At 38.9% G+C, this 11,072-nt stretch overlaps 1 protein-coding gene across 3 annotated transcripts in view; it reads left to right on the plus strand.

Annotated features, from left to right (window-relative positions):
- Positions 1–10,758, plus strand: part of GRM5 (glutamate metabotropic receptor 5) — a 244,074-nt gene extending 233,316 nt beyond the window's left edge. For all 3 annotated transcript variants that reach the window (XM_058018391.1, XM_058018390.1, XM_058018392.1), the window contains one exon: positions 3,391–10,758. In XM_058018391.1, the coding sequence (XP_057874374.1) occupies positions 3,391–4,213 (823 nt within the window). In that variant the 3' untranslated portion in view covers positions 4,214–10,758. The remainder of the gene's footprint in view (positions 1–3,390) is intronic.
- Positions 10,759–11,072: the final 314 nt, after the last annotated feature.

Here is an 11,072-nt window from a genome sequence, read left to right on the forward strand (position 1 = left end):
AAAGCTTCCCATCATTGAAGAGTCAAGGCAGAGCTGGGCATAGTAAATGAAAACAATTCCATTCCTAGATATCCTATTCTATGTCTGTGATCTATCTTTATTTCTCTATTTTTAAGTTGTGAGCATTGCGTGGTTTCCAGTTAACTTGACAGAGTATCAATCAATATGCAGTTAGAGCAGGATCTTAAAGTATTATCACAGCAATTTATCCTCAACCCACTTTCATGGCAATATAAGAAAACAGAGGCAAAAAATGATGCACAATTCAGTCCAGTGTTGACTTCCTAGTAAGAAGGTGCAGCATGATAAAACATAGGATACATTTCTAACACAAAAATTCTTTAGCAATAGGGTACACTCCTTACTGAAAAATTATAGAATCAAAAAGGTTGGAAAAGACCTCCAAGATCATCAAGTGCAACTGTAAACCCAACATCACTGTGTTCACCACCAAACCATTTTCCCAAATGCAAACATGTTTTGAACAGTTCCACAGATGCTGATTCTGTCACTTCCTTGCGCAGCCCATTCCAATGCCCCACCACCTGTTCAGTGGATGGCATTTGTGTCCTATTCATTTTGTAATATCAAGGGATTTGCAGTGAATAATGGTCAAGTGTTTCAGACTTTTGCACAAAATTTGCGTTAAACAGCCATCGGGTCTCCTTCACAGCCCTAGGATCAACATGAGAGCCGCATGCAGAGATAACTCTAGGGCAGAGTAAAAAAGTGTGAGTGTATCAGCCAAGACTGACCCAAACCCAAACTGAGATTCAGAGAGGCTGGTGACTTGCACCATGGAAGATTTAACTGTTCCCTATCTTTCCCAATGGTTCAGTGCAATCTCAGATTTCACTCTTTCCCTTTCTCCAGGTTCTTCAGCCTCATGTCCCTCCTTAATTATTGCCTCTTTAACTGTGAGGAGGGAGGAAGTAGCATGTTGCTTTCCTAAATCCTTACAATCTGGTCTTCAGGCCATGAAAATATTTATATGCATTTAGTACACTTTTAAAAGGGTTTGAACGTCCTGTACTAAGTCAGTGCTTGAAGTCAGGAGGGGCGCTAGAATACACCACTTTCTTTGGGCAAGCATTTCTATTTGCATTGACTAATCCTTCATGTTAATGGCATTTATTTCACCCCTGTGGCAGGCAGGCCTGTCACAGGTCCTTCTAAGACCTCACCAGGAGGACATCCAGGACTGGATCTGCATCCTCTCTTTCTTCCTGATCAAAGTTACAAGTGCCAGATCATTCTCCCTCCTGGTCCAGGTCAAAGACAGCAGCAGATGGGACAAGGTTTCATGGTCACATAGTGGAACTAGAGGCAAGATCTCATCTGCAAAACAATCCAAATTCTGCTCCTGCTGCTGTCACAGATATCCCACTGAGCTCAAGACTCAGCATGACCAGTGGGCCAGGGCTCTCAAAGAGTTCTCAACACCCACAGAGTATATTTTGTGAGGAAACAAGTGCATGGTCCTCAGAAGGAACAATTTCATTCTGCAAGACATTGGTGCCATCTCCTGCTCAGTCCAGAACTGGACTCCCAGAGATTCAAAGAGTCAAAGTGAGCAGTGCTACAGAACAGAGTTTGCTTTTCCTACTTGCTCTGACTGGAGTACAGCAGAAGGAAGGGATTGTCTGAACAGAAAGTTACAAACCACCAGCTGTTTTGCCTGGCATTTTGGGGGTAGGCCCTAACAGACAGCTTCCAAGACACAAATATCATCCTGGTGACCATTGCAGCAAAGGGGGGAACCCATATGTACTTATACAGCTCCTTTCCCAGTCCTCCCTCTCCTAAAGTACCCATTGTTTTACATTGTGATTGTCTTCTGGATTCTGTCATGCTTCTTTTGAAGGGGAAATCTGTTGATATATGTTGTGTTACATGATCCATCGTAATTCCATGTATCACAAATGTAATTCAATGTAATCACAAATGTGAACCCACCAGGAGGTTTTGTTTTATACTCAGCATGCAACTTTTTTTTAGATGGCCAGAAGAGCTATTAAACGGATAGTTTGAGGGAAGCCTCCACATGAAGGCCAGTACAGTCATCTGTATTTAGTAAAGTATGTGCTTTGCAAACTATTATGCCGCAGGCTAACATGTGAGGATATCTTTTGCAGACTTAAAAAAGCAAACAAAAACCAAATTTGCAGTAGTCTGCCAGTGTTGTCTTTTCATAAATCCTAAATGTTTTGGAAACCAAAGTGAATTGTCTAAAGTTTTGATGCATTTTATATATAAATCATGTTTATTTGTATGTGTGGACTGTTTTTCCTGTTGACATCATTTCAGAGTCATTGTCTGTTTCAGCTAAGAAATATTTCTAATATCTTCCTTATTTCCAAGAACTATATGTTAATGTATGTGCAAACACCAGTTCATCAGACTGAGGAATATGTAGAAGGAAATACTGTGTGTTTATAAGGGTCACAGCTGGCTTTTCTTAGGTATCAAGAGGAGACAAATAAGCAATTTTGAAAAAGAGTAGGATGGGATCTGAAGAGAATTTACCCTAAGAGGACTCATTTTGCAGAAAAGTGGAGAAAAAGTTTATTGCTGTCTCCAAACTCATGTTACCACGAGGAGCTTGTATAGCTTGTCTGGTATTTCTTTCCTACTAGGAACATAGTTTAATTCTCTGAGCTGGCCTGCAATTTGAAAAAAATAATTTATTTAATTTGGTGGCAGGTAGCTTGCCAAGTACCTTGATGAAGAAGTTGTTGTCCATTACCTACAACCAGTATAGTCCCTTTCTGTGTGTTGCTCCTATGCTTTCAAATAGCGGGACAAAACCAGATTTTTTTCCCCAGTTTAACTTCTTCATCTCCCAGTCTACAATCCCTGCCCCATACCATGAATCCATGTTTAGAACACTATACCAAGCTCCTTACCACTGAAAGCTCCCAGGCCAGCCCACACACCTGCCCCTGCACTCTAGCCAGTCTGAGTCTCTCACTCTCTTCCTTAAGTGTTTAATTCTTCCTTACTCCTCTATGCATCCCTCAGTCCCACAGGCCCTCTTCCTGACACCAGACCAACAGAAGGGAAGCCATCAAGTTGCTCTCTCCCCCAGCATGGACACTGCCTATGTCCCGAGGGCCTCAACAGAGGGGTCAGCAGTGGCCATGCACTAGCACAGGACAGGTGGTGGCTGGGGGCACAAACGGCCTGTGAAATGAGCTGACATGCTGCTTGTTTTCCTCAAACATACAGGTATAAATGATAGATATATTGCAATAAATAGATATAGATGAAGTTACAGTCAGCTTTATAGTGAATATAAACTCTAAAATACCACATACCCTTGATATGGGTATAGCAATTAAATTTTTAACTTTGTAGCAAGTTACCATCTTATCTCATTTGTGTTTACAGCTCTAATGGGAAATCAGTTTCCTGGGCCCAGAACGAGAAAAGCAGCCGAGGAGCACACCTTTGGCAGCGGTTGTCAGTCCACATCAACAAAAAAGAGAACCCCAACCAAACTGCAGTGATCAAGCCTTTTTCTAAAAGCACAGATAGTAGCCGGCACAGTAGCAGCGCTACATTTCCCGAGGCTAGTGCCAAAACGCTTTACGACGTTTCGGAAGCCGAAGAGCAATACCCAGCTCAGTACCGACCACAGACTCCCTCACCAATCAGCACTTTGAGCCACAGAACTGCCTCTGTCAGCCGAACAGAAGACGAAGCCCCCACCTTCCAGTCAGAACCTCCTCAGCGAAGCAGCTCCTCTCAAGGCTCCATCATGGAGCAGATCAGCAGTGTTGTTACTCGCTTCACAGCCAATATCAGTGAGCTGAACTCTATGATGCTTTCAACATCTACTCCAGGGACAGCGGGGGCTGCTCCTCTCTGCTCTTCCTACCTGATTCCAAGGGAAATCCAGCTCCCTACAACAATGACCACACTTGCAGAGATCCAACCACTTCCTGCCATTGAAGTCAATGGCTCTTCACAGGCTGCTAGGAAACCTTCAAATGACAGCATCAAAGAAGGCACTTCAGAGACCCCAACGGCCAAGCAAGACCTGGAGGAGTTGGTGGCTTTAACTCCTCCTTCTCCTTTTAGAGACTCCATTGATTCTGGAAGTGCATCTCCCAGCTCTCCAGCTTCTGAATCAGCTCTCTGCATCCCGTCCTCCCCCAAATATGACACACTCCTCATCAGAGATTATACTCAAAGTTCTTCTTCGCTGTGAATGTAGTTCAAGAAGATGTTGGAGCTCAACAACTACAAGCAAGTAGTCAGGGGACAGCCAAGTCTTCAAGATCTCCAGTGTTTACGCAGACAGAGTGAGAGGCATTGGGTCATCTTGTGAGGAATGGAAGGGAAGAAGAGGAATCACCTGAGAGGCGGAAACATCAGATTAATTATGCTGATTTAAAGACAAAATGACTCTTGGCAGATTATCGTGGCCTTAAAAAAACATGGGCTTTTCAGAAACACTGAATCTATTTTTGAGGGCTTATAAGGAGTCTGTTAATCCAGTTACATACCAAGTGCTTTGCTTTAGTATTACAATGAACTGTGTGTACAATATAGGGGACAGGGGGGAACTAGATTGTAAACAACTGTACAATGGTTTGTTTGTTTACTCTGATCCCTTGCCCAGAAGTGAACCTTGATCTTTTATCAAGAATAGAAGACCAAACATTGAATGTACATTTTCTAACAGACTCAAATCTGGGACCAACATGTCAAGCTTTCTCTCTTTTTTTTTCTATGAAGATCACAAAAAGCAGTAATGTATGTTACTACGAAACCTTTTGCTGAAGAATATTGTGTCTGTGATACGTTACACGTGGATAACACTAAGCTGAGGCTTTGCAGTGAGTGACTGCAATATGGAGGGCTTTACAAGTGACTTCTCAACCTACGCATCTGTTTATTAAATTCTCTTCTATCAGTATCTAATTTCAATTTGTTATCATTGGATTCACCTTCACAACAACAAAACCCAAGGAAGATCTCCTGACTATTTCACCATGTTGCCAACTAATATTGAAGTAGCAAAAAATATTTTCTGGAGTACTGTTTTGTAATTCCCCTACCAGGGCAATTGTTGAGATGAATATTTTCTTTCTAGCAGCACTACCAAGCTACATTATAGCTGCACTCCCTAGAAAAATTAGCACATTTTTATGGACATCCTCATGATAATGTTACCAGTTAAAATACTTATTCAGACTCCCATCTTTGCTTGTAACAAACAGGTAAACACCCTAAGGATTTTCTCCATCCTTTGAATGACAGAATTCTAGGATACCAATTTGGATTATCACAAATGCTAACTATCAGTGGGAAAGGTTGTCATAATCTTAATTAATATACACATATATATGGAAAAAACCCTGTGTCAAAGTCTGCTTAGAGGTGATTAAGCTACTCTTTAATAAGCAACAATTTTAAAATTTGTTTTGCTGCTGATCCCTTGCAGTTATGAACAGTGACAAAAAAATACATTCAAAGCAATACAGAGTAATGGTTAAAACAAAGAAGACCTAATGAGATATGAACCAACAGAATCTTTGCTTCTTAGCAACTCACAGAAGAAACAAGGGGATTCCTCAATTTTTTTTTCCTATATCAAAGTAGTACAGTTTAGTGCACTTCATACTGTCACGGCACTTTTTTAATACAGGCAGGGAAGAGTTTTAAAGTTTGAATAGTAGCTAAATAATTTTTGATAGGTGTAGTTACATAGAACTTGTAAGTCAGACCCTAAACGCACACTGTATTTGCTCTCTTCTTCATGACATAGCTGTCCTCAGGTGCCAAACTTTTATGGGTTTGTTTTATTTTATTGAAGGATAGCATGAAGTGATGAGTAATGTACTTCAATTCAAAGTTGAGTTGATGTAGCCTTACATAGAAGACAGCCTCAAGGAAGGGAGCCTTGAAATAAGGCTGCTATATTTTATTTTCAAAACCTTTAGATCTTGTTTCTTCGAAAATAACAAATATTTTGTAATCAAAATTCATACCTCCTTTTTCTCCCCCATGTTCAAAATAGCTATTTGATCAAACAAGTAAAAGATGAAAGCACATTCACATATTTTAGCAAAGAGCATTCTATTCCTTTGGGATTCTTGTTTCATTATTATGCATTGCGCCCCACTTTGCTGCTCAACAACATTTAAAAATTAAAAGTAATAGATGGCTGAATCCAGACCAGCACCTCACAGAGGTACTCTGGTGACTCTAGAGTCAGGCAATGTTATCCAATTGCAGTCTGGGCATGCTTGTCTTGTCAGGTACAGTCATTTATCAGCTTTGCCTATAGCATGAACAGGCAGGTCACAAAACAGCTCTACTCCAGAAGGCAGATCCCTACACTAAGGCATGACTGAAGGTCCTTGTTGCCCATATGCAGTTCTTGCATCCTCGCATGACTGATCAGCACAGACTCAGCTCTGTGCAGCTGCACGGTTCCCAGACTAGAGCTCAGTTTTGCCCTCTTGGTTCACAGTACTAGCATGTCTCATCATTCCTTAGCTGTCATCAGGAGAAAGCATCTTCTGTCACAGGTTACAACCCACATTTAAGAGAAAAGCATGTCCAATCAGTCTGTGATACATTCTTGTTAGGGGAGTTTAGACCACTTAAATGTTGTTCATGGAAGACTTATATGATAATATTTGTCTCCCATCAGTGCAATATTGTTCTAATATAGAGTGTACTGAGGTAACCAATGTGAATTTCGAAAGGATTCTATTACTACCTGTTCTCTTATACTTCAAACTATTGACCGATATTCTTACAAGAACATCCTCCACCTTGAACCTTCCCTAGAATTTTAGATCCCCTTTAGTCTTTTCTTATGGTGGTGGACAATTAATAGAATTGCATTACTGCTAAAATCTCTGGGTTTCACTGCACTGTGAAATAATCAACAGTGGAAATAAGGATTATATGACAAATATAAAATATTTCCTTAAATAAAAAACTAGTAAAAAGGAGTGAAAAATTGAAACTGTCAAGCTCAGCATAAATATACCTCTTCTGCTCTCAAACTGCACCACAGCTATTGCTCAGAACTTCCTGAAAATGGTCATGTGTACTGTCATGACAGTTTGGGTGGAGATGCCCCATGTGCCCTGAATGCATGTTTTAAGAGCCTAAAACCTAACGCTGTGCAACCAAAATTTTAAACACTTTTGTTCACTCTCACTTTTGGAGGAGTCATGTATCTTTGTGTATCTATCAGCCACAGCAGACATTTTAGTGACACAAGGAACTATGGATGGACCCTGCTGAGGTAGTATCTTCTAGGAGTCAGTCTAGTTTTATTAAAAGATGGACAACCTTAGAGGCATTTAAGGACGGCAGAATCTGCTTTAATTGTGCAGACTGGAGCACATCAATGTAATTTTTTATCACATGTTTGAATTCCAACAAAGGGAGGAAAGGTTTTGTGGAGAAGAAGGAAAAACGGTGTAATGTCTGTAGTAATAATCCAAATGAGCCCAGTGGGAGATTTGCAAGACTGGAAAGTTCTTTGGGAGAAGCCAGTGGGTTTGACATAAGAGAAAAAAAATTATGTAGACAGACATCATGACTTCATTATGCTAGTCTTAATTTAGGACATTAAGCTAGAGTAGCAAGGGTTTTCAGACATAAATGCAAAAGTTACAATAATGAACACTTTTCAATCTAACTAAAGAATGTGCAAGTACCAACTGAATGGCTTGAAATTTGCCTTCCAATATAGTGCTGCTGACACAAAGGAAATTAAAGGATTTGAAACTACTGTCATTCTTGACCACATGGACCTCAAAAAAAATCTCTTCTTTCTTTTGTGCTTGAGGCCAACCCTAAAGAGTGATGGTGTAATCACCTTTGGATCTATGCTTTTGAATAAAGTGAGCCATTCTCAGGCCATTTGGAAAGAAGCCTTTGCAATACTGAAGAACTGTGTTTTTAAATTGTCTCTGAAGAATGATTGCATGACTTTGAAGATGTGCTTCCTTGTACTTCTATCTGAACATTTGGTGCCTAGACTCATGCAGATACCTTAGACCAGAGATTTTTAGACCACAGTCCACAAATCACTTGTTGATATTTCATGAAACCTGGTCAAGGTGCTGGCTTCTTCCTTTGATTTCCAGCTACAAAAGTGAGATAGAAACTAAATGCCAATTCAAAAACCATTATAAGCTACAAAAGCAAAAAAAAAAAATTATGTTAGTTTTCTTGGATGTTTATTCAGTTGCTGTGTCTGTAAAAGGAAAACTTGTGTTAAAACCTGAGAGAATAAGCTATCAAAAGAGAGTAAATGGGAAGCCCAATCCATGACTCTCACTCTGGATGATTGTGGAGTTTCCCCTCAAATGTTTTCTTTAGTGTGCAAGACCAAACTGAAAGACTGCATAGCTGTGGGTGTAATTTCTGTAAAGGAAAGTGTGCAACATTGTTGTTCTTCTTAATACATCATTTATGAGGTGAGAGGATAAAAGATGACAGCAACAGACAGCATAAAAAAGAGTTGGTTCCTTAGGGAAATCAGAGCGCTATGCTCAGGACTAACAATGTGACCACAAATTTTGTATTGTATTGGAGACCAGTGTCAGGTCTGGTTTGGCTGACCCCAAAAAAGAGACTTTGGAGCCTAAAGTTAGGATTTCAGTAGAATTTAATACCTACATTTTAAACTCAATTTTAAAACATATATTCAAATGCCAGCTTCCTCCAGCATCTAGCATAGTATGTCTGTGTATGCTCAGAACTAACCTGATCACCACACATCTAAGGATCTTTGTACCTGCCTCATGTTAAAACCCACCAAGGATGCAGAAAAATACATGAGAGTACACAGAATGCACCGTACAGTCTCCTGGCTGGAAAGTGCTCCAATGACTCATTGCTGAGTTTTTATTCATTTCCCCAAGGTATTTTCACAGGGCAGGAACAAATTCAAGAGTATTGCAGTGGAAAAGGAACGGTGCAACCTGATAAGACATACACTGAATAAAATTAGATATCATATATGACCATTTAATATAAAATACTTTTAAAATTTCTGGAGCAGAGATAAGGTATTTTAACTCTGAAGAAGTAGAGGCAACTTTTTGTCTGTGCTACATACTGGCTAAAGAAAAAGTTAAATGCTTCCTTGAAAAATGTTTTTGTGACAGGAGGGAAGGATGTGCCCTTAGATAACTTCTTATCTGCAGAAATGTTGTCTTCCATCTGGAGATCTCAGACCCCAACATAGAAAGGAGAGATTGAATCTTATTGGATAGGCAAAGGAATTAAACTCGAATTGCTTATTCTCTGAGCCTGAAGAAAAAGGGACTTATTTCATTTTCCTGCAGTCACCTTTTACAAAGGTAACCTGGCCCATCTTTGAAACAAAATGTATAGATGTCTCTATAAATTGATCCCAGAGGAAAATTAGCATTTTCTGCACATTGCATTTGCATACTGGCTCAAATAGAGTATTCCTAGACATCTTTTTCCTTGTTTTGCTGCTTTCTTGAGCACTAACTCTTCTCACAAACTCCACAGGAAGGCTAGATATTTAACAAAAGGTCCTGATCTCCACACTAGAGCAAAAAGCTATGTATTACACAGAATAATTTTAAGTCCTGAAGTCCTTAATCTATTTGGGTTAATGGAATCATTCCAGATTAATATCCATATAAAGATAATCAAAGTTGTATAGTGGCCGCTGAAGTCCACATTTGACTATTTGTTCTGCAGAGAATTATAATGACAGGATATTCTTCCCACTCTCTTTTGAATCAAACAGCAGATGGATTTTACTAGATTCATTCCTGAAGCTAGGCTTGGTGAATAAGTCCTTCCAACCATACATACTCTATCTGGTATCCCAGTGGGAAAGTCATCCTCTAACTAAACATGTTAAGGGATGTGAGTGACCATGTCCAAAAAAACCCAGGAGGTCACAATTTTCTGGCAGTTTAATGAAACTCCAAAAATGAAGTCAATACTCTCCATGAACAAGAAAATCATTAATCTACTACCCATTTCACTTAATCTAGTAAAGACTTATGTTGAATTACCTGAATTCTTTTTTTTCTATGATGGTTTATTATTTTATCCTTAGTTCAAATATCTCCAATTGCCAACAACAATTTTTTACTGTGAAAAGGAAAAGAGATACAGGCCAGTGAAGCATAAAGGTAAGTAAAAAATTCATCTGGGTGATGAACTGGTGTATATGGCTGGTTTTGTCTAACCTGAGCAATGACAGTATTAACAAACAATAAATACTAAGTCACTCCAATCTGCCAAATGGGAACAAATATACTATGTATATTACATGTACTAATAGGATTATATGGCAGCTGCTGGTGGTATTTGTAATTAGAAATCTATATAGAATATAGATGTTTTAGAGAGATGGTGCCAATTCCAAAAGATTTATGTGGGCTACAAGTGCTTGTAATTATTTTTTTTTAATTTGCTAATAACTTATGAAGAACTGGTTTCAAACATTCTGTGACCGTTTGTTCTTTTTTATGTTGTTGCTGCTTATACTATTAAAACATAGAGAATGTAAAGTTATTATTTTGATGTGAACTGAAAAAGATTTTTCATAAAATTTAACATTTTTATCAGCTTTGGTTTGCTTTCTACCTGTACAAATGTAATTTATTTTAGCATTGAAGAATACACTTGCTTGTTTCTCAATTGTCTACATCATGTTATAGTTGGTGTTTATGTAGAGTCAGGTACTTTTTGAACAGTATTAAAAAGAATCTGTGATATGACTGAAAACTGGATTTTTTTTTTCTTCAGAACACTTACAGCTATGTTTTCAGTGCATTTTTCTACAAACCAGGTATGCCTATACACAAACCCTTGAATTACAATCTCTCTCTTTTACTCCTCCCTCTCTTGCTTTAAAGGGTTAAGTTAACATTAATGGTATCATAGTTACATAACATTCTAGTATAGTTTGTCTTTTGATGCACACACAATCTCATTGATGAGACATATATAGATTTGAGAGAAAAGAGTAAAATAATCTAGACTTGAGTGACAGAAAACAAAGCTCTTCCACTTGGAATCATATACCAAAACTTTATTTT

The sequence above is a fragment of the Melospiza georgiana genome, chromosome 2, assembly GCF_028018845.1.
Source record: "Melospiza georgiana isolate bMelGeo1 chromosome 2, bMelGeo1.pri, whole genome shotgun sequence".
NCBI lineage: Eukaryota > Metazoa > Chordata > Aves > Passeriformes > Passerellidae > Melospiza > Melospiza georgiana.